General features: G+C 37.4%; 1 protein-coding gene across 4 annotated transcripts; it reads left to right on the top strand.

Moving 5' to 3' along the window:
• The first annotated feature begins 306 nt into the window (after positions 1-306).
• Kbtbd2 (kelch repeat and BTB domain containing 2) lies at positions 307-24,725 on the top strand. Of its 4 annotated transcripts, XM_047562573.1 has the most exons (6): positions 565-920; positions 1,988-2,085; positions 8,980-9,099; positions 11,657-12,159; positions 19,049-19,214; positions 22,018-24,725. In XM_047562573.1, exons 4-6 carry the CDS (start codon positions 11,990-11,992, stop codon positions 23,551-23,553), a joined length of 1,872 nt encoding a protein of 623 aa, XP_047418529.1. In that variant the 5' UTR covers positions 565-920; positions 1,988-2,085; positions 8,980-9,099; positions 11,657-11,989; the 3' UTR covers positions 23,554-24,725. The 4 variants fall into 4 exon arrangements, with proteins under 4 accessions (XP_047418530.1, XP_047418529.1, XP_047418528.1 ...); XM_047562574.1 differs by lacking the exons at positions 565-920; positions 1,988-2,085 and adding an exon at positions 307-405; XM_047562572.1 differs by lacking the exon at positions 1,988-2,085.
• Positions 24,726-27,606: the final 2,881 nt, after the last annotated feature.

The following is a 27,606-nucleotide window of genomic DNA, read 5'->3' as shown; positions in this document are numbered from 1 at the left end:
GTTTACTCCTACACGTTCCCACTCCTTGACCCAGCCTGCAAATATCTGCCATTTCCAGGAGAAAATACAAGAGGAAAAAGACTGCTTATGGCATAAAATCCGGTGATTTGCTGCCTGAATTTCTTAGTGCTGAACTTCTCAGGGCCCTCCTTTCGTCAGCCTGCGCCCAACGCCGCCGCTGAGGCCGGGTGAAGCTCGCGCCACAGGCCCGCGGAGACACCCTCCCTCCGCGCAGGCGCCCTCCGCGGGCTCTCCCCTGACCTTCCCCGGGAACCCCCTTCATTTACGCTCGCCGTCACCTCGCGCCGCCCCCGCCCTTCTTGCTCTTTCCGTTTCTTTCTTCGCGCCTGCGCGGCCTCAATTGTTTTGGCTTTCCGGTGGGATCCAGCAAAGGAAAAGGGCGGGGTAAGTCAGCTGAGGGCGGGGGGCCGGTCTCGAGAACCCGGGAAACTGCAAAACTGCCGCTTGTATCGACAGGCGCGCGAAGGGAAGGAAGGGAGGCAAGGGGAGGGGTGGGCGCGCCTGCGGCGGGCCAACGGTCCGCTGCCCGCGCGCTTCCGGGCCGCGGAAGGGGCGAGAGCGCGCGGCGGGGGCGGGGCGCGGGCGGTGAGCTGGGCGTCTCGCGGCCCGGGGCTGACGAGGCGGCGCGGCTCCCGGGGGAGGAGTCTGGCGGCGGCTGGGCCCTGAGGAGCGCGCGGCGCTCCCGCAGAAGACGCTGCTTTCTGTACCGGACTGACGGGCCGAGGGTGGGTGCCAGAGGAAACCGGAAGGAAGAGGCGGAGGCGCCAATCTTCTTCGGCGGGAGGCAGAGGCGAGACCCCGGCCCGGGCCGCCGCGAGAGGACCACGCCCCCGCCGCCGCCCCCGATCGGCCCTGTGTGTTGGGGTCCTCCGGCCGGATCGAGGGACTAAGGGACTCGGGTGAGCAGGCGTCCTTGGCGTTGGGCGGGAGGGGGAGTCTGTGGCGACCTGTCGGGGGAGTGGGAGAGGAAGGCTGTGGCGGGAGCGGGGCTCAGCCCTTTGTGGTCGGGCGGGCGGGGGACGACGGCGGCGGCGGCGGCCACCGCCGCCGCGGCCTCTTTCAAACCCGCGTCGCTTCCGCCGCGGGGGGAGGGGCTGCCCGGGCGCTCCCGCGGGGGCGTTTCCGGCTTGGGCCGGGGTTCTCGGTGACCGCGGGTCTCCAGGGTGCCGCCCGCCCTTGCCCAAACAGTGCTGTTGTCCTCGACGACTCGCGGCGTGTTCGCGACAGCGTGGGCCGGAGGAGGGCAGCCCTTTCCTTATGTTTTAATTTTTATTTTCCTGATGCATCTTAAGTAACCAAGAAAGGTCTAGATTAATAACAGAGATCCTATTATGGTCTACTATTGATTTTAAAAAGAAAGCAGAAGCTGCCCTTTGAAACGGGAAATTGTGTGCGTGTTTACTTTAGACTGTGAAATCGTTAACTTACTTGAACTCGACCACCTCCCTCTCCCTATGCGTTGGGAAGCCGCGGAGTAGCATCGCATCTTAGTTCGCCGTGGGGCAGTTGTTTTGAGTTCACGTCTTTTTTCTTTGGCTTAGCAATCTTAAGATCTCTTTGTGGCTGCCTTAAAGGGAGAGGAGGAATGTTGACTGCAGGATCTCTAGAATGGTCGGTTTCCACGAATACCTGTTCAAGTGAAAGTAAAAGATTCAGAACGTAAAATTAACTTTAAAAAGGTACGCGTTGGCCAACGTCTACATCAGTTAGTCCCATCAAAACGTAGGGGGCCAGGACTGGTCACGTGTTGTTTATACATGAATCTGTATGTCTGGTTCACTTAGCCGACAGGCATTCAGAAGCAACCCTATCAGCAGTAAGTGAACTAGTTACGTTTCCCTCACCCTGAGTTGCGAATTTTTGCCTGGATTTGAGTAGTAGGGACTGCACATCACTTCCAGTTGTGAATGAGTTAAGTTAGTAAAGAACTTTTTTTCTGGCAATTTTTTTTTTTTTTTTTTCCCAGAAGGACTTATTTTCCCGACCTAAAATAAATTCAGAAGTCAGTCCAGTCAGTTTTCCATTCTCCATGGTGTGAAAGTTTGCTGTTCTTTTCATTGGCTGGTAACTAATGTTAAGCTTACTTCTTTGCTTTGATCTTTTGTTGGCCTAGTGCATTTTGAAGACCTTTTAGATTGGGTACTAAAATCTTTTAAGAGGTCTGTGAGTACATCTTGAGGACTATGGCATTTCTCTTGAGCATTCTGTCTATTCACACAGAGGGCTGTTTTCTACATAGTGCTCTTTTTCTCAATACACAATTTTGTAGAAGAGTTTATAAGTGTTGTTAACTCTTAACCCTATTTTGCTCCCATAAGAAGCATTACCGTAATATTTGCTAACGTTATACATAGGACCTGTAAGAAGATGGGTTGGAACAGAGTATCTTAGTAGTTAAAAAGCATGCCGTAGATTTTTCTTTCTCCTTGGTTATTGGAAATAATGAAATATTTCATAATATCTAAACATTGACCGTTGTTTTTATGGTGCATAGTAAATTCCTAGAAACTTGAGCGCAGTCTTTATAAAGCCAACTTCGGGGGTTTTTCCAAAGTTATGCACGTTTATTAAGAAAAAAATTTTTTTTTTTCCTTGCCCATATTCCTAACACAGTTGGTGCTGGAAGAAAGGACATATGAATGAAGATTTCACTCCTTCCTTACATCTCAGTCTCTTCCAGTTTTGTAGAGTTTACATAGATCAAGTGATACTTACATAATTCAGAATGCCAGCTTTGGTTCTGTTAATGTTTTAGGTGTATGAAGAGTGTTTCTGGTTCTCTTACTGTGGATTTGAAGTGCTTAGATTCTTCTTTGTGGGAGAAAGGGATTATTACAAGAGATTTGGAGAAAATATAAACATTTAATAAGAGATTCTCCCCTTTCCCTACCCCACTTGCATGCTTCTGACAAGTAGTGACTTGTAGCTTCTGTGGTAAGCTTCTAAGAAAAAGTTTACCTTCACTTTTATTTAAAGAAAGACTTTAGTAGTCATAATCATTGTTAAGTGGCTAAGCTCTTCATGACTTCATATGTGAGTGTTTGATTATCTAGGAAATCTGCGATTTAAGAAATCATTGAGGGCGGGGGATATAGCTCAGTTGGTAGAGCCCTTGCCTCCCATACTCAGAACCCTGGGTTCAACCCCCAGCACCACCAAAAAGAAAAAGAAAAAAAATCATTGATTTGGTAGAAAGTGAAGTTCCAGTGAAAAAGTTGAGGTTAGTTTTGCATTAGCCTCTTTCCACAGCTTTCTTAATAAAGCACTATACAAAGCTATGGGGGAAAATGTCCAAAATGAAAGGATATACTACATTCATATAAATACTTTATCACAGGTGGTATCTCTTTTCTATTCTTTAGTTTTTTAAAAGCAAGATAGCTTATTAATCATTATGTAATACATAAGCTTATACTGATCTGAATTTGTTTGGGTGCTCAGCATAATTAACTTGATGGAGCTATATGGTCTTTTCAGTATTATAAAGAAGGAACTCAAGGAAATATAAGTTATGAATTTGACTTGAGTAGGGAAACTGCTGAAATTTATTAAACTTGAGAAATTCTTCACAGAGCAAGGTGTGTATCTTTTTGTTGCTGCTTATTGAAACTCAGAAGATTCTTTGTATAGCATTTGATAATCTAAAGAACAAATACTTTTGATCATTTGAAAGCAAACTCTCTAGCACCAGTTATTTGTCCTACCAAAGGAGAAGCTTATCATAGTGAAATGAAGAAAGGTTAGTTGCTTAGGTTTTTCTTTCTTTTCTTTTCTTTTCTTTCTTTTTTTTTTTTTTTTTTTTTGGTGGTACTGGGGATTGAACCCAGGGCTTTTGTGCATTCTACCAACTGAGCTGAAGGTTAGTTTTGATTGGTGCCATCATGGCTATCAGTTTAGTGTTTCTGCACTGACATTAATCTTTTCAAGACTAATCTTTGATGATTTAGTTTGTTTCATGATTTGTACCATCAAAATAATCTCTAAAAACTTTAAAAAAATATTTTTTGATTGTAGATAGATACAATATCTTTGTTTTTTATTTATTTATTTTTATGTGGTGCTGAGGATCGAACCCAGTGCTTTACATGTGCTAGGCAAGCACTCTGCCACTGAGCCACAACCCCAGCTCCTAGTCTCTAAAAACTTTGAATGAATTTTTCTTATCTAAAATGCTATTTAGGATTGAGGATATAGCTCATTGGTAGAGCACTTGATCAGTCTGTGTGAAACCTTGGATTCAATCCCCAGTACTGCAAAAAAAAAATAAAAATAAAATACCATTTAGCCAGAATGAAAAGAACTATTTGGAGTGCTGAGACCTTATAATTGGGATCTTTAGTCCTGGCATAAGTATTGAGATTCAGGAGTTTGGAAAGTACTACAAAAGCTTAACCAGTGAGTGGACTAATAATACCTGCAAAAATTTACATAGTAGTACCGTGTCAGGCCTTGAAACTCATATAATCCTAGAACAAACCATTGAAGAGTTCTGTTTTTACTTCATTTTACAGATGAGCAAACAATTCATACAGTTAGTATGGTGCAGAACTAAACTTTCAAACCAAGTAGTTTTGAGTTTTCATGCTAACAATTAAAAAAAAAAATATTTGATACCCAGAATGCCCTGGATCCTTTCTAAGAAAAGTTTTCAGTCTTCTGTACTGATATTTTTAGTATTGAAAGTTTCAGCACAACTTGAAAGTATTTCCTGTGGATGAAATGATCTATGCCATTTGTAGAGGGGAGACCAGCATATAACTGTTCTATCCCTAGTATATAATTTCATTTTTAAAAATATAATTGAAAAATTTTTTTTTTCCTTTGAGACAGTTTTTTGTTGTCCAGATTGGCCTTGAACTTGAGATAGTTCTGCTTCAGCCTCCTACATAACTATAGTGATTATGATTATTATTATTTAAAACTTTTTTTTTTTTTTGCCATTCTGGGATCAAACCCAGGACCTTGTGTGTGGTGGGCAAGTGTTCTACCACTGAGCTATACCTCCAGCCCTTATTTAATTTAGTTAATTAATTTATTTTTCAGTACTAGGGGTTGAACCCAGGGCCTTATGCCTGCTAGGCAAGCACTTTACCACTGAGCTACATCCCAGCCCTTTAAAAAAATTGTTTTGAGACAAGGTGTCGAAAAGTTGTATAGGTTAACTTCGAATTTGTGATTCTCCTGCCTCAGCCTCCCAAGTGCTGGGAATATAGGTGTGCACCATTGTGCCCATAATTTTAAGACAGAGCCTGCTAAGTTCCCATGGTTGGCCTCAAATTTGGTGGTCCTCCTATTTCAGCCTTTCAAGTCATTGGGATTACTGGTGTCTGTTAACCATGCCTGACATCTCCCCATTATTTATCCTTCCTCCGTTTTTCATTCACTGTTCAGTTAGTTGTCCATAGGTCTCATTTTCCTATTCGTAGTATTTAATCCTTTATTTTTTTACTTGATCCTCTAGATCTTGCCTGATTAACATTGGAAAAGTTTGCTTTGCTTCTGTTTGTATTTCTGTAGCTCCTCATTAGAAAGTTTCTATTGACGCACCTGTAGGAATAAAAACTAGGTTTCAAAGTGAAATTAGACATCTCCCTCATATCCTTACCCCATGAAAACACTGCCCTTAACTTCTGAAACCTTCAAAAGTATTTGGAATTGTTTTTTAAAATTTCAACATTTCATACATTTCTCTAATCTTCACTTGTTCTTTAGTCTTTAATATCATTATTTAGAAATCTGTAGGACAAATCCATTGTTACTATTATCGCTTTATGAATATTAGAATAGCATTTGTGTAAATTTCCTTTGCAGATGCTCAGGCATATTTTGGATCTTGCATTCTGAAGACCTAAATACTTTTTTGTGTATGGTGCTATGCATGCTAGATGGGCACTCTACCACTAAACCCCAACCCCAACCCTTTAATACTGTTATAGGAAAGTGAAGTAAGCAATTCAGACAGTGAACCTAAACTTCTGAAATAAGTTCTTTTTTTCCCTGCATTTCTGTTTTTCTGGTCAAACTGAAAAATCAGGTTAGCTCTATGAAGATTTTATTCTAATCATCTTGATTATTTAAGAGAGAGAAACATTGAAATAATTTTCTGTAGACGTTTTAGATTTATAAGTAGAATTCTGTGTCTCTGTACATTTAACTTTGATGCTCATTCAGTAACATTCAGTAACAGATGGTTTGTTTTGAAACTTTTTTTGTGGTGGTTTCATTCAGTAGAACCTTGTAGATTTGGGTTTCCTCAAGGAGCTATATTAGAAGTAGAATTTTTTTCTTTTCCTTCAGCTATCACAATTTATTTATCTTTTTTACTTGTATAAGAAGTCCTTATATGTAAAAATAAGCAGAGCTTTGTACTCTAATAATTAGCGGATAGAGAAAAGAATCTCATTTTGTGTGTAGCATTCTAACCGTACTCTGTTATTCTCTTGTCAAGCAGATCAATTAAAAACATTGAACTGAGCTCAGACTTGGGGGGAAAAAAGGAGTAAGAATACATAGTACTTTTTTTTTTTTTTTTTTAATTAGAATCAGACTTGCAGGGATTGAACTCAGGGCACTCGACCACTGAGCCACATCCCCAGCCCCATTTTGTATTTTATTTAGAGACAGGGTCTCACTGAATTGCTTAGTGCCTCACTTTTGCTGAGTCTGGCTTTGAACTTGCCATCCTCCTGTCTCAGCCTCCTGAGCTACTGGGATTACAGGTGTGCTTCATCTCGCTTGGCACTGTGGAATATATTCTAATGATCACCTTTAATTTTAGGACTTTCCTATTAATCTTCAAGTATCTGGTATCAGGAATTGTGGCATAAAACAGTGATTTCCTATTTTCTCTGTGCCTTTGGTTCATCTAATGAATCCATGTGTTCCCTAAATACCTTTACACAAGTATTGTCTTGTATATGTCTTCTGTTTTTCAAGTGTACGTAGATGTGGTTGACTAAACAAAGTAGTTTAAGGGTTTTTGAATCTCATCATCATCATCAGTAGTGGTAGTGTTTATTTTTTGTTCTGGTATGTTTTTGAGAATGGGATCTTGATATATTGTCTAGGTTGTCCTCTAGCTCCTTGGTCTCAAGAAATCCTCCTGCTCCAGCCTCCTTAGTTGTTAGAGGCTGCAGGTATTCGCCCAGCTAAGTGTATTCAAATCTGTATTAGCCTTTGTTGTTATTGGTTTTTCTTTTTTTAAGTTGTAGATGGACACAATATCTTTTTTTTTTTTTAATGTGGTGCTGAGGATCGAACCCAGTGCCTCACATATGAAAGGCAAGTGCTCCACCACTGAACTACAACCCCAGCTCATTGTCCTCACCCCCAACAAATTATCTGAAGGGAGGGATGTCTTTGTTTTTGAACTTTAATGAAAGGTATTCATATAAGGGAAACCTGTTTCCGAAGTCCATCAAACCAGCGAGTGTTTGGGAAGGTAGTTGTGTGATTAGGTAAGAGATATTAGAATATTTTAATTTCAAAGGTAGAATCTATACAGGTTAGGTTAAGTAAGAATTACATTTAGTTCAACTTCCAAAAATTTAAAATTTGTTATTTTTCTTATTTTTGTGGTCTGAAGGAAAAACATTCCAGCAAAAATAACTTCCAAGTATATATTTTACTCACTGTTTCAACAGGCATCTAAAACAGAGATTGGTTCATGTAACCTGTTTTTTAAAATGAAGTTTTATTGAAATACTCATCCATTTATTTACATATTGTCTTTGGCAACCTTGGAATGGGAATTCTTTTTTGTTGTTGTTTTGTTTTGTTTTTTAAAGTTTTATGGTTATGCGTAGTAGTTGGGTTCATCCAAACTCGTGGGATAGAGATCTTAACAATTCCCAAACCCAAAGTATCTTGTCTTTATGGTGAGAAAAGAAAGTATGTATCTTTTTCAGTTTTCTTTTTAAAATTAGGAATTCTTCCCTAGTGTGAACCACTGTTAGCAGTGGGACCAACTGCCAAGTCTTTGCTCATTTTACTTATATTATAGTTTTTAAGGTAAAGAATAAAATTTCTCATACTCGTTTCTAGCAAAGTTTGGATTTCAAAGCTATGTGAGGGCCTATTCCCAGCAACTCAGGAGGCTGAGGCAGGAGGATCACAAGTTCAGCACTAGTCACGAATCTAAGCAAGACCCTGTCTCAAAATGAAAAGGGTAGGGAATGTAGCTTAGTGGTAGAGCATCTCTGGGTTCACCCCCCACTATCACAGGAGAACAAAGAGTTTGGAATTCAGGACCAAACTTGGTGATACTGTGATGGCCTCTCTCAGAAACAGTTTGGGGGCTGAAAGTGTAACTAAATGGTAGAGCCTGTGCTTAATTTAGCATGCATAAGGACCTGGGCTCAATCTGCAGTACCCCACCCCTGTAAAAAATGAATAAATAAAATAAAAAGTTTGGAAATGAAAAATGAGAACAGTTCAATTTCAAGAAAAATGTTTTTAACTTGAATCTTGTATCACTCATTTACCTGCCTCTGATGACTACTGATTTTAAAAAACACCATGTTTTTAACTGTCAACTGTGGTTTTCCCTGTAGCCTGTAGTGAGAGTAAATGCACTTTGTGTTTTGGAACCTTTAGTGTTTGGCACCTCTCAACCTAGGTACTTAAAAGTGCAATGATTAGCACTTAATAAATTCTCAATAAACATTTCTGGAAATAAATTTAAGCAACTATTAATTTGTGATAAAATTAAGTAATCAGTTTCCTTGGTACCTGAGAATTACTCAACAGGATGCCAGCTTCTAAGGATAACAGGAATATGTGACTTTTTGAAGTTAATTTTTTATATAATATGGAATGATATATACAACAATACAGTTGAAAAGAAAATATGCAAAATGTGTTATATTTCACTTCATAATTAAGTAATATAGCACACTTTTGTGAAATGTTTCAGAGTATTTAGGATGATAATTTCTTTTTTTTTTTTTTTTTTTTTAGAAGTGAAGGAATCTTGTTAGATGTATTATGGGAATTTGAAAGTTGTTGATTGATCATCCTAAACTTTGCAACTGTTTGTATATTTAGTTGATACATTTTTGAAGTCCTGTTCCAAGAGAGGTAAGATACCTAATTTTGTTTTAAATTGTACTAGATATAGATCTGTTTGAATTACTGTTTAGTTTAGTGTTATGTCTGAATGACTTCTGCTTATTTTAAGGTAATTTTTATTTAGGATTTCTCTCCTGGATTACAAAAGAAGAATGGGAAATAGGGGAATCTAAAAATAGAATTTATGTTGTTTTAATATAGTTTCATGCATATTCTTTAATAAACCAAATCTGGCTGGGTGTGGTGGCATATGCCTGTAATCCCAATGACTTGTGAGGCTAAGGCAGGAGGATCACAATTTCAAGACCAGCCTGGGCAATGTAGGGAGACCCTGTCACAAAAAAGCATTGAGGATGTAGCTCAGTGGTAGAGAGCCCGTGTTCAGTTCCCAGTAACACACACACACACAAACATCAAATTTAGCAAAATCCAGATAAAAACAAAATGGGACCCTCAAAAATCACTGCAGAAAAATCAGGTCATCCCACTAAATGGCTAATGAGCAACCAGACTTATTTGTATAGCTTGTCTCCAAGAAATTCTGGGGTGTAACAATATAGTCTTAAGTCCAACCTGGCCCTGGTAACCTGGTTTGAACATGGATGAAGACATGGATCCTACAGCTGGGGTTAGGACTTTTAGTTTATTAATGCATATATATTTCCCTTCCCCCCACATCCTTTTGTTGCAGTGCTTGGATGGAACCCAGGACTTTGCAAGTTAGGCAAGTGCTCTGCTGAACTATATATGCCCAACCCAAATGCATACATATTTCATTTCATTTCTTTTCTTTTCTTTTCTTTTCTCTTCTTTTTTTTTTTTTTTTAACAGTTTTAATTTTTTAATAAGAGGATGGATACAAGGAGACATATCTCCCTTGGGGCTGTTGAAGTTACTTCATGGCCTTGATCATATCCTTCACATTGTTCTGTTCAAACAAAAACATGTTAAAAAACCACCTGCTCTCTCTATTCCTCTATTTTCCTTATATAACAAATGCCTCTGTGTGCTCATCTTCCATATATTTCTCCAAATGCATATATTTCTATAAGAAAAATGTTTAGAAGTACAGTTGATGTAGAAGGTATTAAGCATTTGCAGTGCCAAATATTGTTTTCTGCAATATCTTACTTGTAATTCTGAGATTGAAAGAGCTCTAAAAAGTCAAAAGAAAAATTTTGCTATTAAACCTGATAAACTATGTGTAGTTTAATTTTTTACAGCATTCGTGTTTGGTAGCTTTTGTGTTAGTCACATTCTGTTTGGTTATTCCTTCTTTTTCTGGTAATTCCTTACCTGAAAGTTATAAATACTGAGTTCCAAATAACATTTTAAAAATTTTCTTTCAGCTGGAAGTTTTTTGATGATTTGTATGTGCAGTATGACTAAAATTTAGGAATTTTTTTCCTTCAGTAGTTAGCCAGTTCTTGTAGCTTTTGTTTGTTCAAATAAGCCAGTCTTCCTAATTTGAAATGCCATGTTTATCTTCATCATATATAATGTTTTGTGTGTATTTGCATTTACTTTACATTTGTAATACATTTTAATATTTGATGAGTCTTAAAAAATTTGCCCCCACCCCCATATCTTGGCATTTTTTTGTATATTCTTACAGATAACTTCCCTGAAAATAGTATTTGGATTGTATTTGTATTAACCTTATTAATTTAGAGAACATTTGTATTTGTATAATAATGGCATTTACTGTTTAGGAACACATTTCTTTCCATTCATTTATGGTTCTTTTCAATAAAGTTGTATGCTTAAACATAAAAGATTCCTAGGAAGGACCATTCTGCAAAGAAATAAATTTCTTCTCTTATACTGTTGAACTACAGATTTAAAAATATGTAGCTTAGGGCTGAGAGTGCTACACAGTGGTAGTGCTTGCTTGCCTAGCATGGGTGAGGACTTAGGTTCAATCTCTAGCACTTTTAAGAATACCCCCAACACACATATCCTAAACATTGGAAGTAAAGAGTTTGATTCTATTTACTGTGTAGTTTGTCATTTTAATTAAACATGAAGTCTTAGCAAATATTTAAAATATATCCAAAGATAATATATCACTGTAAGAGTGAGGGTTCTCCCTCTCCTACCCTAAATTATGGTTATGCGTTTTTACTGAACAAATAAGGAGGAGATCTGGTTTTGACAATTTAAAATCTTTGCAGAACTTTAAAAAAATATTTGCTTACTTACATGTTCCTTATTTTCCTGGGATGTTTATACTTTGCATAGAAGGCAGAAAGTTAAACCTGTTTGTTTTTTTATTTTTTTATTTTTAGTTACACATGACAGTAGAGAATGTATTTTGACAAATCTTACATACATAGAGTAGAACTTCCCATTCTTGTATTTGTACATGATGTGGAAAAATGTTAATTTTCTTCTGTTTATTAATTTTTTTAAATGTGGACTATTAAAATGTTCATTTTTCTCATTTCATTTTTAATGTCTATAAGGTTCAATTTCAGATAAATATAATTTATAGGCTACCATTTTAAACATTGTAGTCTTGGAGTGTACTGGCCTAGTTAATTTAACTGGACTTTTTTCTTTTTAGTTCTCCAGAGGATCATTGAACGTAGGATGTTGCCACAAAATCTACCTCCTGTATTTTTCTCTTTTACTTATGAGCTGCACAATTGCAAATTTGAGCAGGATATCCGAAGACTGTGTTGAAGAACTCTGAAGAACCTAATTAACACAGGATGACCTAGCAGTGATTTTAAGCCTATAACAAGATACTATTCATTAGTGACTGTGTCAGTCTTGGTTCTGAATGCTGCAGATAACAGCAAGCAGACTATCTCCTTTATTTCTGAAGTATTCACTTGACCTTCTATCAAGACTGACTTTTCTAATCTGTTCCGGGAGATATTAATGGAATACAGTCATGTCCACTCAAGACGAGAGGCAGATCAATACTGAATATGCTGTATCCTTGTTGGAACAGTTGAAACTGTTTTATGAACAGCAGTTGTTTACTGACATAGTGTTAATTGTTGAGGGCACTGAATTCCCTTGTCATAAGATGGTTCTTGCAACATGTAGCTCTTATTTCAGGTAAGTACTTTACTCTTGTTTAGTTTGTAATTATAAATACAGAATGTTGGCTTGTTTGAGTAGGAATTCTTTTAAATGTTAAATTTCTTCAAAAATTAAGTCTCAGTGTTTTCAGTTCAGATAATGTAGTAATTGTCACATTATTTCCTGGCATGTATAACATACAAAAGAAGGTTTTGTAAAAGTATAAATACAAGAAATTTGTTAAAATTACCTAAGGTAAAGTAAAGTTTTAATATTGGGGAGACATAAAGATTCAGAATATAGTTTTTTTCTTTCAGAGAAATGAAAATGAGATAATTTTACTCTGGAGATACTGAAATACTGCACTTAGAAAACTGGTCCTTGTTTATAAACCAAAGTATACTATAAAACCAATAATTTTTAGGAGATAATAACTGCTGTTTAGACAGCATGCTAAGACATTTCCTTCACAAAAATGTTACTTCTTGGGGGCTGGAGTTGTGGCTCAGTGGTAGAGCGCTTGCCTAGCATGTGTGAGGCACCGAGTTTGATTCTCAGCACCATGTATAAATAAATAAAATAAAGGTACATTGACAATTACAAAAATTTTTTTTTAAAAAGTTACTTCTTTTTCTTAGACTTGGTTGCTATTACTGTTCAGGATACCTTTTATAAAGCTTAACTTTATCACATTTTTATGATCTTTTGCATCTTTAAGATTCATGAGAGGAAAAGAAGCTGGATATCAAAATTGCTTTATGTGTTCTGTGCCCTTAAGTGGACTTTTACTTATTTGGAAAGGACAGGGTGAATAAAGATGAATTAAATGTAGATCAGTGTATTCCTTCTACAAATGGTAATAGGGTAAGAGAAGATCATCAATGAGTTAATTTCTGCTGCTCTTTAGTGACAGCTATAAACAGGCTAGATTAAACTGACCTTTCAAGACTAATTTATATGAAGATAGAGAAACTTCACATTCCTCAGTGTAACACATCCCATAATTGCAAAGCTAAGTCCTTAATGCCAGTTGCCTAGACGTGCCTACAATTTTTGTTTTGGTTGAATCTGAAATTTTTATGGAATTTCAAACAGTCTCCTCTGTCAGAAGGATTAGTCTATTTGCAAATATTGATTCAAAAACCTGTTTAATCATTGAGATTCTGTTGGGTGTTTTACAATTGGAGATTATTGGATTTCAAAGTCAGAAATACTCATTTGGTGGATTTGAGATATGAAATCTCAATCTGTTTATTAGAAAGCTTTGCAAATGGTAATAATGTCATTTTTTTCCTCCCCAGAATCATTAACTTAGGTGGTGTTGCAAATCAAGGAAGGTTCGAAGTTCAGTCAATACCTTGGCTCATAAATTTTCCTTTTTAATGATCCTTTGCCTTCTGGTCTAACTTTAAAACCTGTACAGAAATTTTGTTAATATTTTCTGTCTTTATTTTCACCAGAAAGTAACACATGAGTTTACTTAGATGTCTTCCCTTTTTTTCTCCCCTATGTAAAGTTTGTGATTGTAGAGATAACATTTTTGAAATTCTCTAGCTGTGAGATCATTTATCTTTAACCGATATAGTTGAAAGTAGTGTTCTTGAAGACCAGGAAACTTGAGTCTTTCATTAATATAACAACCTTAAAGACAAGAGTCTTTCTGAGACTTTAATTATTTTCTTATCACTAGCTAGCCCTTTTTTATATATATATATATTTTTTTTGCGGTGCTGGGATTTGAACCCAGGGTCTTGTGCTTATGAGGCAAGCACTCTACCAACTGAGCTATATCCCCAACCCCTAGTTTTCTTGATCATCTGAGAGAATATGACTTCCCAAAAGCAAGACATATACTTTATATTTATTAAATGAGTTAAAAGAATAGTCCAATATATATTTGGTATTAAAGCTGCCCATCATAAAGATCTTGTCTATGCATAATTTTATATCAATAAGAAGAAAATGTTTCCTTGCCATATATGATCTTTTCTCTGAATTGGGTAGATTATTGTATACTCCTATAATAATTTGATCTTTTCCCAAGTGTTCTTCAACAGGATTCTGCTTTCAGGTTTCCAGGTCTTTGCACACAGTGCTTCTACAAATTTAGCAATTCTGCCTTTTGAACTAGATAGATTCTTCCTTTGTAGTTTGTGTAACTTGTGTCATCCCATCAAGAACCTATAGATGCTTCTGAATAATAGTTTGTATTTCCTGGTAACATTTACTGTACATTTTAGACCCAAAATGAGACAATTACTTGAGAATTAATCAGCACTTGATCTGTTACTGTATTAGGTAAAATATGATTTGCTTTTTCATAAAAATGTAAATTTTAAAGTTTTGGTTTGGCTAGGCTTCTATCGTTGGTCTTCAGGAAGCATGGTTACTTTATAGAAGTTCATTAGTCTGCTGTCATAAAGCATAGTCTAGAATAACTAGTTTCAGTGCCTCTGTATAGTCAGCCATTCTCTTGCCCTTACTTTCTTTTCAAAATTAGTGCCTTGACTAGCATAAAGGTAAAAACCACTCTGTCCCTAAATCTTTCATTTTTATTGAGAACTCAGTTCTTTTTCAAGTTATTTGTGATTATCTCCCATTTTTCCATGTCAGAAAGGTGAAGCTGGTAGCAGTAGGTGTATTGAATGTTTTTCAAGAACATTTCCTGGCTCTTCATTTTTCAGTCAGATTTATTTGTGACCATTTTGTGTCCTTCCGTGGGAAAGACATCAGTCACTCTGATTGACATTGTTTGCACCCCTCTTCCATTCCCTGCTTGTCTGGAATCTAGCTGCCATTCTTCCTGCTCATTCTAAGCTATTCCAGAAGTCATCTGTGACTAATTGCTTTTTTAATCGTCGATGGACCTTTATTTTATTTATTTATATGTGGTGCTGAGAATCGAACCCAGTGCTTCACACATGCCAGGCAAGTCCTTTACCTCTGAGCCACCATTCCAGCCCAACAGTTTTTGACACCCACTTCTGTTGTCCTGAGTAGTATTGAGTAGTAGTATATTGCTCTGGTATTATTTCCGTCATGATTTTATTTTTGGTGGTACTGGAGATTGAACTCAGGGATGCATTATCACTGACCTACAAACCCAGGACCTTGCATACGCTAAGCAGGTGCTCTACCACTGAACTTCATTCTTAGACCCCATTTATTGGATCTTGAGTGGGTTTTTTTTTTTGTTTTTTTTTTTTTTTTGTGGTGCTGGGGATTGAACTCAGGACCTTGTACTTGCAAGGCAAGCACTCTACCAACTGAGCTATCTCCCCAGCCCCTTTTTTTTTTTTTTTTTTTAATAGTTTTTTAGTCTTTCTCCATAACTTTTACCTGTCTTTAGTTCCCACTGCATTAATGCCTCACCTTCATTGTTCCACTAATATTTAATACTTAGCTGGTTATTATTTCCCTTTGACCCATCTGCCCTTAAATCATATATATCTAAAATTTAGCTTACTTTTCCCCTAAGATTATCTTTTCTTCTTGGCTTTACAATTTTTCTTTAAATGGTTAACAACAGTTTTTCATGTGTTTAATTGAAAATAAATAGGTAACTTTTGACTCTCTCTTGCCTATTTTCTGCTCTGTTCAGGAAATAATCAGGTCTTGTAAGTCCTTTGTAATAGTTTTTTTTTTAAATTCATTTTTATTGTAAACAAATGGGATACATTTGTTTCTCTGTACATGAAGTAGAGGCATACCGTTTTTGTAATCATACATTTACCTAGGGTAATAGTTACTGATTCATTCTGTTGTTTCCCCCCCCACCCTTCCCACCCCTCTTATCCCTCTATACAGTCCCTCCTTCCTCCATTCTTGCCCCCCTCCCACCCCCATTATGTGTCATCATCCGCTTATCAGTGAGATCATTCGTCCTTTAGTTTTTTGAGGTTGACTTAATCTCACTTAGCATGATATTCTTCAGTTTCATCCATTTGCCTGCAAATGCCATAATTTTATTATTCTTTATGGCTGAGTAATAGTCCATTGTACAGTTTCTTTATCCATTCATCAATTGAAGGACATCTAGGTTGGTTCCACAGTCTGGCTATTGTGAATTGAACAGCTGTGAACATTGATGTGGCTGTATCTCTGTAGTATACTGATTTTAAGTCCTTTGGGTATAGGCCGAGGAGTGGGATAGCTGGGTCAAATGGTGGTTCCATTCCACGTTTTCTAAGGAATCTCCACACTGCTGTCCAGAGTGGTTGCACTAATTTGCAGCCCCACCAGCAATGTATGAGTGTACCTTTTTCCCCACATCCTTGCCAACACCTATTATTGCTAGTATGTAATAGTTTTTGTATCCATTTCTTGCGTGCACCCTATCTCAGGTGGTTTTAATTCTCGTTGTAGCCCATAACCAGTTTTCATATCTTTAGCTTTTGGTTCTTGAGGTTATCCAAAGTATATTTTATCATGCTAAATCTTGGCTTTAAAACCCTTCAGTCTTTTCCATTATGTACAAGAAAAAGCTGAGACTCCTTTTTTCATTTTTAGTGCTGGAATTGGGAACCCAGGGCCTGTGCATGCTAATAAGTACATATTCTACCACTCAGCCCTAGTCTCATTTTAAAGGCTTTCTAAGGTCTGCGACTCATCATTCCAGTTTATTTTTCAGTATCTTCATGAACCTTAGATATTCATTTGTGCCCCAGTTGGATTCTACCATATTTTGTCCATTTTGAAGGTGTCCCCCAGCTCTTTGTGTTTTGAGGCAGGGTGCTAAGGTTCTGAGGCCAGGTTTGAACTTGTGATCATTCGTCCTGCCTCACTCTTCCAAGTAGCTTGGATTATATGGGTGTGTCCTTCCAAGAAACTGGATTTTATGGGTGTACCATGCCTGGCTCCTCATCTTATCCTTGATAGGCCCAATCTAGTGATGATTATGATATTCATTCTTTTTTTGTGGGGGTAGGGGAGTACTGGTGATTGAACCCAGAGGAGTTTAACCACTGAGCCACTTTTCCCAGCTCTTTTTATAAAAAAGTTAATTTCGAGACAGGGTCTCACTAAGTTGCTTAGGGCTTCACTAAATTGCTGAGGCTGGTCTCGAACTTGGGATCCACCTGCTTCAGTCTCTAGAGTTGCTGAAGTGCACAGGCATACGCCACTATACCCAGCCCAATTCCCTTCCTTTTTTTTTTTTTTTTTTTTTTTTTTTTTGCGGTACTGGGGATCGAACTCAGGGCCTTGTGCTTGCAAGGCAAGCACTCTACCAGCTGAGCTATCTCCCCAGCCCCCAATTCCCATTCTTAATCACTACATGCAGGGGCTTTTCAATTAAGTATTTTATTTTGTACACTCCACAATACAGTTATTTTGGCATATTTTCATGCTTATAATAGATTTTTAGGAAAGTATCCTGCTTATTCTTAGGAAATGGTTTGATAAATGAATTTTTTGTCAACTTTATTGGTAGAATTTATATATCACAAAATCTACCCATTTTTTAAAATATATATTTTGTGTCAATGGTTATTTATTTATATGTGCTGCTGAGAATCAAATCCAGTGCCTTACACTTGCTAGGCAAGCACTGTACCACTGAGCCACAAACCCAGCTCAAAAATCCACCCATTTTAAGTACACAGTGTATGCTCCCTCTCTGCCAGTTGTGCATCCACAACTGCAAATCGAAAATACTGAGAAAAAAGTTTTGTTTGTACTGAATGGGTAGAAATTTTTTTCTTGTCATTATTCCCCTTCAGGAATAGAGTCTAATATCTAGCATTTATATTGTTTTAGGTATTTGAGGTAATTGAGAGGTATTTAAATTATATAAAAGGGTATGCAAAGCCAGGTATTGGTGATGCACACTGACTCAGGAGACTGAGGCAGGAGGATTGCATGTTTGAAGCCATCCTAGGCAATTTAGTGAGACCCTGTATCTCAAACAATGAAAAGGACTAGGGATGCAACTCAATAATAAAAGTGTCCCTGGGCTGAGGTTGTGGCTCAGTGGTAGAAGTTCTTGCCTGTCATGTGTGAGGCACTGGGTTCAATCCTCAACACCACATAAAAATGAATAAACTAAAAAAAAAAGTGTCCCTGGGAGGTTCAACTCCCCATTCTTACTCAGCTCTAGGTAACTACTTACCTCTATTTTTCTTTTTTGAACATTTCATATAAATGGACACATACATGTGATCTTATATTGACTTCTTCACTGAGTATAATGTTTTTGAGGTTCACTTATAGTATTTATGAATACTGACCTTTCTTTATTGCTGAATAATACTCCATTTTCCAGTACCCAAAAGGAAAGGATATACAGGGGACTTGTGCAACCTTGGATTTTGGTGTCAGGGGTATCCTGGAACAAATACTGAGGTATAATTGTACAATGAAATGGTTTTTATTACTATATTTGCAGAGTTTTACAACCATTTCCACAATCTAATTCAGAGCATTTCCTGTGCTCATTTATAGTCACTCCCCATTCTTACTCTCAGTTCTAGGTAACTACTAATATATCTTTCTCTCTCTCTCTCTCTCTCTCTCTCTCTCTCTCTCTCTCTCTCTCTGCCTCTGTTTATTTTCCTTTTTTGGGCATTTCATATAAATGGATTCATAAAATATGTGATTTTATATCTGGCTTCTTTGCTGAGCATAATGAATAACATTCATAAGTGAATATTTTTGACGTTTTTTTATGTTATAGTTTTTTTTTTAATTGTTCAGTAGTATTCCACTGTATGACTCTAAGAAATAGATTAATTTTGATGTGTTTACCCAGCATGGCATAGTCTGGTATATCTTTGCCACTGGATTATATATGCTTTTCTGTTGTCTCCTTCAAAAGTCTTCTATAAATAAATATCCTGAGTAAATATCTAATGTCTTAATTTTTTTTAAGTTCTGTATTTGTTTTATGCTAAATTCTTCAGCTTTGTTTTCCCATGTTCTGCTGTAGGGCTATGTTCATGAGTGGACTAAGTGAAAGCAAGCAGACACATGTACACCTGAGGAATGTGGATGCTGCCACCTTACAGATAATAATAACTTATGCATACACGGGTAACTTGGCAATAAGTGACAGCACTGTAGAACAACTGTATGAAACAGCTTGCTTCCTTCAGGTAATATACTTCCCTCAGTTATATACTTGAGTTAGTTTATTGTTTTACTGGTGATGTTTCCTATGTGTAATTTTCTTTTCGCAGATTCTAAAAGGTAACTTTTTTTTTCTCTATTTATAAAATGTGAAAAGGAAGAAGAATGGGATGTATTTAGCTAGTTAACTAGTTAGTTGTATAATAGGAACTTAATTTAAAAGGTGGGTGAGGATTTCATCCAGATTTCATATTCTGCATAATATATCTGAGAATTTAGATTTGAAGTTAATTCTTAGTGGTATTGAATTTAAATGCTTTAATTTTCTGTGTTTAAAGCTTAAATGTATCAATGTTTGATGGTATTTTCACAGAAGAATTTACATTCTTGTGGAAATAGATATTTATAGTGGTTGTGGGACTATATTGCGTTATTAAGAAATAAAGGGGGCTGAGGAGATAGCTCAGCTGGTAGAGTGCTTGCCTCGCAAGCACAAGGCCCTGAGTTCGATCCCCAGTACCGCAAAAAAAAAAAAAAAAAAAGAAATAAAGTAAAACAAAGTAATGGTTGACATGTATGATAAACTGTTTAACTCTATTTCCCTCTTATGTTCCCTTTTTTAATTTTAAGAGGAATGTAAGTGTTTTCCTCATTTCTTTTCATGTTTTGAAATAACATTTTGTACTTAAGAAAGTTTCTCCAAAGGTTAAATTTGGGGATCACATTTCATGGTATCTCCTAGGTACATGATAAACATATACTAAATAATTTTGAATGACACTGGTCAAATGTTAACACCTCAGTGTAACTCTGGGAACCAGAACTCAATTCATTACTTATGAAACTTCCTTTCTTTTCAGTCTTGTACTGTAAAATTGTGCAGTGATTTGTGTCTAAAACTTAGTAGAAAATGAGGCTATAGTAGCTTTATTTTGTGTTTTAGAGTAAAAGGTATTCACATCCTAAATCCAAACATGGAAAGGAGGAAGGACTGTTTCCTGTAAGCACTGCTTTTCTGTAGCTTGCAAGTTTTTCTTAGAGCCAGGAACTAAAAGAATAGCTAAGAAATTGATGCATTTTAAAAAATTGAGATTCTAGAATACTTAATGTAAATATCAACACTGTTCCTTATAATTCTCTTCTGCCATATTAATAAAAGTTATATGTATATGCTTGCCCAAATGTAGCAGTCCTCATACTCTTGGGTTGGGTTGGTCTGGCAAGCCTGAGATACAGGGCTTGTATGACTACTACCTGACTTTGGCTACTAAACATTTGAAGTAATACTTTTAGATACTAGAGATTTACTGAAGCCGTTGTACTGATGAACTGATGCTTCAGGTAGATTCTAATCTAATCCAATCCCTAACAATAAATATTTGAGGTAGACGAACTATTATTTCACCATTTTATGTGAGAGAAAAGTGAGGCTTAGAGAGGTAAAAGTACTTTCCTAATATTACACAGTTACTGACTGGTCAATCCAAGTTCTGAATTCAAGCAGTCTGACTTGTCACTTAGGAAGTACTTCTAGTTAATCATAGTTAATCACTAGGATACTGAAAAAGTGTTGTAGAAAGTTCCTAAAGTGTGTAGAAAGTTCCTTTTTTTTTTTTTTTTTTTAATATAATGTCCTGGGATTTAAACCTAGGTACACTCTACCACTGAGCTACATCCCTAGCCTCTTTTATTATTTTGAGATAGGGTCCTGGTAAGTCACCTAGACTGGTCTTGAACTTTCCATACTTCTTCCTGTCTCAGCCTCCTTAAGTAGCTGGGAGTATAGGTGTGCACTACCAAACCTGACTTATTTGATGGAGATCTTATTTAAACTTTTTCACATGGTTATCTAAAAAAGTTTAAATTAAAAATAAATAAATAAGTAAATATATGTACACACACACATATATATATATGATACTGGGGACTGAACCACCTCTCATGAGTGCTAACCATTGAGCTTACATGCAGTCCTCTCTGCCCCCTCTTCTCTTTTTTTTGGCAAGGTTTCTCTAAGTTGCTTAAAACCTTGACCATGAACTTAAAAAGAGACTGCCTCAGCCTCTGGAGTTACAGGGATTATAGGTGTGTACCAACATGCCTTAAAAAATTTTTTTTTTTTTAAGTCTAGAAAAATATAACTTATGTGTGAATTTCTTTATTTATCCCTTCAGGCTCTTTAATTTTTTACATGCCTGTTCAGTACTGTATGACAGTTTTGTGGCACTGGGAATTGAACCTTAAGGCTTTACACATGATAGGCAAGCACTCTACCACTGAGCTACATCCCTTACCCTCCTCAGACCTTTTTTTCCTTTCTTTATTGGTGCCTTATAATTATAAATAGTGGTGTTTGTTGGCCAGCCATTTAATTTTTTTTTTTTTTTTTACTTTGAGACAAGGGTCTAGGCAACTAGGTTGCCCAGGCAGTCCTTGAACTTGTGATCCTCCTACCTCAGCCTTCTGAGCAGATGGGATTACAGTTGTGAGCCACTGTGCCTGGCTCATGCTACTCTCTCTTGGACAGTTGTGTAGGCCTTAGGTGAGAAAAAGAAATGGAAAACTGCAGCTTCCTATTATTACTGGAATACCTTCATCTTAATACTCTTAGTCCAAACATGCATCTGAAAAATCAAACTTTTACAGCGTGGGGGTCTGCTTAACATGCCTATGTCTTAGTTAAAACTAAAAGTTGGGGCTGGAGTGTATAACTCAGTGGTAGAGCATGTGCTTAGCATGCATGAGGCCTGAAGTTCAGTCCCCAGCACCAAAAAAGTAAATTTGTCTATCTTGCTCTTATCAGTCTTTTTTCTGTTTGTTTTAATTTAGGTAGAAGATGTGTTACAACGTTGTCGAGAATATTTAATTAAAAAAATTAATGCAGAGAATTGTGTGCGATTGTTGAGTTTTGCTGATCTCTTCAGTTGTGAAGAATTAAAACAAAGTGCTAAAAGAATGGTGGAGCATAAGTTTACTGCTGTATATCACCAAGAAGCATTTATGCAGCTGTCACATGACCTACTGATAGACATTCTCAGTAGTGACAATTTAAATGTAGAAAAGGAAGAAACAGTTCGAGAAGCTGCTATGCTGTGGCTAGAGTACAACACAGAATCACGATCCCAGTATTTGTCTTCAGTTCTTAGCCAAATCAGAATTGATGCACTTTCAGAAGTAACACAGAGAGCTTGGTTTCAAGGTCTGCCACCCAATGATAAGTCTGTGGTGGTTCAAGGTCTTTATAAGTCCATGCCTAAGTTTTTCAAACCAAGACTGGGGATGACTAAAGAGGAGATGATGATTTTTATTGAAGCATCTTCAGAAAATCCATGTAGTCTTTACTCTTCTGTCTGTTACAGCCCCCAGGCAGAAAAAGTTTACAAATTATGCAGCCCACCAGCTGATTTGCATAAGGTTGGGACAGTTGTAACCCCTGATAATGATATCTACATAGCAGGGGGTCAAGTTCCTCTGAAAAACACAAAAACAAATCACAGTAAAACAAGTAAACTTCAGACTGCCTTTAGAACTGTGAATTGTTTTTATTGGTTTGATGCACAGCAAAATACCTGGTTTCCAAAGACCCCAATGCTTTTTGTCCGCATAAAGCCATCTTTGGTTTGCTGTGAAGGCTATATCTATGCAATTGGAGGAGATAGTGTAGGTGGAGAACTTAATCGGAGGACTGTAGAAAGATATGACACTGAAAAGGATGAGTGGACAATGGTAAGCCCTTTGCCTTGTGCTTGGCAATGGAGTGCAGCAGTTGTGGTTCATGACTGCATTTATGTGATGACACTGAACCTCATGTACTGTTATTTTCCAAGGTCTGATTCATGGGTGGAAATGGCCATGAGACAGACTAGCAGATCCTTTGCTTCAGCTGCAGCTTTCGGTGATAAAATTTTCTATATTGGAGGGTTACATATTGCTACCAATTCTGGCATAAGACTCCCCTCTGGCACTGTAGATGGGTCTTCAGTAACTGTGGAAATTTATGATGTGAATAAAAATGAGTGGAAAATGGCAGCCAACATCCCTGCTAAGAGATACTCTGACCCTTGTGTTAGAGCTGTTGTGATCTCAAATTCTCTTTGTGTGTTTATGCGAGAAACCCACTTGAATGAGCGAGCTAAGTATGTCACCTACCAATATGATCTGGAACTTGATCGGTGGTCTCTGCGGCAGCATATATCTGAACGTGTACTGTGGGATTTAGGGAGAGATTTTCGATGCACTGTGGGGAAACTGTATCCATCCTGCCTTGAAGAATCTCCATGGAAACCACCAACTTATCTTTTTTCACCAGATGGGACAGAAGAGTTTGAACTGGATGGAGAAATGGTTGCACTACCCCCTGTATAGTTGGAGTTCAGGGAGTGCACACCTGATTCATGTGCTTTGTCATTTCCTTTGCTAAATGGGAAGTTATGAAAGGACTAAATATGAGTACAAAAATATCTATCTTTGATAAATTTTATTTTTATGCCCTACTTAATATTTGCATCAGTATAATATATATCAGTGAGTCTTACAGAAAGATATGCTTCCATAATATGAAATAGGTTATTCAATAACTGAGAAACTTTTATGTGTATCATGAGAGCATAAGAGTCTGATTATCTAACATTGTTAGCCCTGTGTATGTACAGTTCAAGAAGTTCACTTACAAAAGTAGTTTCCTGTTCCTAGTGTGGTATATCGCAAATTGTGCTGAGGTTATTTCAGTATATGAATTTCATTCCTGTGCTTCTGTTCCGAAGTCCTGGAATACAGTTTTTCCAGTGTAATTAATTCAGCTGCACTTAACACTAATGTCCTTGTTGGTATAGAAATGTTGTCTAAATCCTATACTATAGTTGAAGAAGATCTTCCATAACTTCATGGTATTACACAGGGAAAGCTACGACTGCAGGATCAGTCTAACTATACTATTAGGTGCATGTATTCTCTTTCCACTAACTTATACTTGTCTATCCTAGAATACAGGTTGTCCATTCAGCTGGTCATTTACCAGGTGTGGACTTAAGTTGCCGGGCTTGCAACATGAATTGCTAGCCCCTCATTGTGCGGGTCTGTGTGGAGCTTTAATCAGTAAATGTCTCCACTTTCTGTATTACATTAACATTGGCTCATGCATATAACTACCTGCTGCTGATGTAGTTCTCCATCTTAAAGATTTAGAGTGGGTTAACCAGGTCATTACATCTTAATTTAATAACAAGCATTACTGTAGAGTGATTGTGTATAGGTATCTGTTAGCTGTCAGGGTGTGTTTTTTTTAACCTGATGTGTGTGTGTTGGGGGGGTAGGATTAGGAAGGTGAACTGTTCAGGAATTTTCTGCACTAGCTGTGCAGAAGAGCAGATAACTAGCGCTGCTCTGGCATTAATCCCAGGAACCACTAGCAGTAGTGGGGCGCCGCCAATCTAACATGAGCACAGGTGCTTCATGACAAACATTACTAGCATGTTCAACTGCATAATGTTCTGGCACTGTATTTTGAATGATATTAATTTATTAAATAAATTGTATATATTCAATTTGTTTTTCTTTTGTGGTATAAATGGTATAACTGCCTTTAGTTTAGATTTTACTGGGTGGGTCAGCTTAGCTAGTTGTAGGCGGTTTCATCAGAATTTTGAGATAGACACACATGCGCACACAGATACACGGTAGTCTCCCATTACCTATAGTTTCACTTTCTGCAGTTTAGTCACTCTTAGATCTGAACATAACTAAAGGAAAATTGTAGAAAAGAACAGTTCATAAGTTTTAAATTGTAGGATGTTCTCAAGTAGCATCATGAAATCTTTCTGTTCTGTCTTGCATGGGACATGAATCATCACTTAATGGCCATCATAGTTGTCATATTTGTGTACAGAGAGGATTTGCAGTATATTGTTAAAATTATTCTGTCATTATTAATCTCTTATTATGCCTAATTTATAAATTTTATTACAGGTATGTTTGTATAGGAAAAAAACATAGGATTTGGTACTACCCAGTATATTTTAACTCTCCTGATATATTAGAATCATCAGTGGTTGAACTTTTAAAAACTTGGGGTAAGCTGGGTGCTGGGGTGCATGTAGCTACATGGGAAACTGAGACAGGAGGATCACTGGAGCCCAGGAGTTTGAGACCAGTCTGGGCAATATAGCAAGACTTCATTTCAAAGCAAATGTTAAAAACAAAACAAAACACAAAGCCTGTGGTGATGCTTGGATCTCATCCCAGACAATTGAACCATAAACTCTGGTGGGTGGACACAGCAACAGTATCTTTTTCAAAGCACTGCAGGTGATGCTTTAGTACAGTCATATTTGAGTACCATTGGCCTTGAGTATAAGGATTAATTTAAGATTACTAGCCTTCCTAGAGCATATCTTGCTTATGTTTACAGACATTCCTCTACTGCCTAGTGAATCAAGTCCAGATTTCTGATCACACTTTTTCGTTTGGGACTGAACCCAGGCCTTGCACATGCTAGGCAAACATACTAAACCACTGAACTATACCCCAGCCCATCCTTTAGTTTTAAGGCCCTCTAAAATTTGGCTTTAAAATTACCTTTGCAGCCTTGTTTTGCATTGTTTCCCCATAAACCTTAACTAATTATGCTTTTGCTGTGATTTTTTGTTACTTAGAGTGGTCTTTTTCACCCCAACTACCTATGACTTTCTGTATTCAAGTTCTATTTAAGGTAGTTTTAAAATGCCACTTCTTAACTCAGTGCTGAAAAGAATCTCATTCTTTAGTGCCTTGTATCTTGCTCTTAATTATACTGATCATTCTATTGAATATCCTTTTATTTTTTTACAAAATGATCATTAAGAGTGGACATTTTATTATTTATAGCTACATCCCCTTAAGTGCAGCATAGTGCACTGTGTAATTAAAATATTGAATGAAAAGTAGATAAATACAAAGGAACTTTATTATTGTGTTATGTTTTCAGAAGTTTTAGTCCATAGTTGGCTGGCACCAAGGCAAAAATATTATAGAAGGATGTTGCAGAGGAAAGATGCTCAGCTCCTGGCAGCTGAGAAAAGTTTCAGGGACAAGATACAGTCCCCAAGGGTGTGCCCCCATATTTCCAGTGACCTACTTTTTTAAACTATGCCCTGCTACCTTAGTTTCCACATCTCCCAGTAGTACATTCAACCATCAATAGATTAATCCACTGGTGAATGCTAGGTATAGTAGTGCTGCCTGTAATCCCAGTGACTCTCAAGGCTGAGGCAGGATTATGAGTTCAAGGCCAGTCTGCAATTTAGCAAGATCCTGTCTCTAAAAAAATTTATAAGACTGGGGGTGTGATTCAGGTAGAGTGCCCCGCCCCCCCGGGTTCTATTCCTAGTACTGCAAAAAGAAATTTAAAAAACTGATGGTGGAGTGCTTGCCTTGCATGTGTGAGGCACTGGGTTGGATCCTCAGCACCACATTAAAAAAATAAGTAAAATGAAGGTATTGTGTCCATCTACAACTTAAATCCACTGATGAGGCCAGAGCATTCTTTTCTCAAGAACCTTACCTCTGAAATTGCTGTAATGGAGACCAAGCCTTCAACACATGCCTTTGGGAGACATTGTACATCCAAACCATAGTACTTAGGAAGTTTGAAAGAGTCAAACCCAATGTAGAAAATTCTTAACTCTGATTAGAAGTTCCATTAGTCTTCTTCACTTACCTCTTACATCTTTTTGTTGTTGCCATATAAGGAATTAAGCTTGGGGGTGCTTTACCACTGTACTTCTGCAGGCCTTTTGCAGTTCTTTATTTTGAGACAGATTCTCTGCCAAATTGCTTCGCTGGCCTTAAACTTGTGATCCTCCTGCCTTGGTAGCCCAAGTTGCTGGAATTATAGCTGTGTGCCACCACATCCAGCTGGATCTGTCATTTTAATACTACAGCAGTCCCCCCATAGCGTTATCCTAAACTTTTAGGCCTGTTATTTACAATGCAAAAACCTGAACCTTAGTTAACTTAAACACTTATCTTTATACCAGGGCTGCTGAGTATTACTACAGAAAACCACATGATGGCACAGATTGGTGTCACCGTATTATTTGCAATCACCATCCTCAATTAGGTCTTCAACATAAGCAAACTAGTTCATAATAATTTGAAATCTCCAGCTCCATTAAATCTTATCTTCCCCAATTCTTCCTCAATTTGCAGATTACTTACATTTCACAGGAAAAACAGAAAAATTTCCTTGGCTATATCCCTTACTAAATCTACCTACCTGTGTCTACCAGTACTTCTACTCATAAAGAACATAGAAGTGTTAAGGGTCTATGTGGAAGATTTTATCCTTTCTGACCTTGGAAACACTTGCTGTATGATTCCACTGGCTCTCTAATCTTAAACCTTCTCCCCCACCCCTAACCTTAAGCTTAAAGCAATCCTTCC

This window comes from Sciurus carolinensis, chromosome 8 (assembly GCF_902686445.1).
Source record: "Sciurus carolinensis chromosome 8, mSciCar1.2, whole genome shotgun sequence".
In the NCBI taxonomy this organism is placed as follows: Eukaryota; Metazoa; Chordata; class Mammalia; order Rodentia; family Sciuridae; genus Sciurus; species Sciurus carolinensis.
Note: the sequence above shows the minus strand (reverse complement) of the source record. Positions and strands in the feature narration are given on the sequence as shown.

What these genes read in the sequence shown, in the direction of transcription:
- Kbtbd2 (XM_047562574.1), top strand. Translation starts at nt 11,990, where the DNA reads ATGTCCACTCAAGACGAGAGGCAGATCAATACTGAATATGCTGTATCC. An exon ending in ACATGTAGCTCTTATTTCAG is followed by an intron (nt 12,160 to 19,048) that starts GTAAGTACTTTA and finishes GTTCTGCTGTAG; the next exon opens with GGCTATGTTCATGAGTGGAC. An exon ending in AAACAGCTTGCTTCCTTCAG is followed by an intron (nt 19,215 to 22,017) that starts GTAATATACTTC and finishes GTTTTAATTTAG; the next exon opens with GTAGAAGATGTGTTACAACG.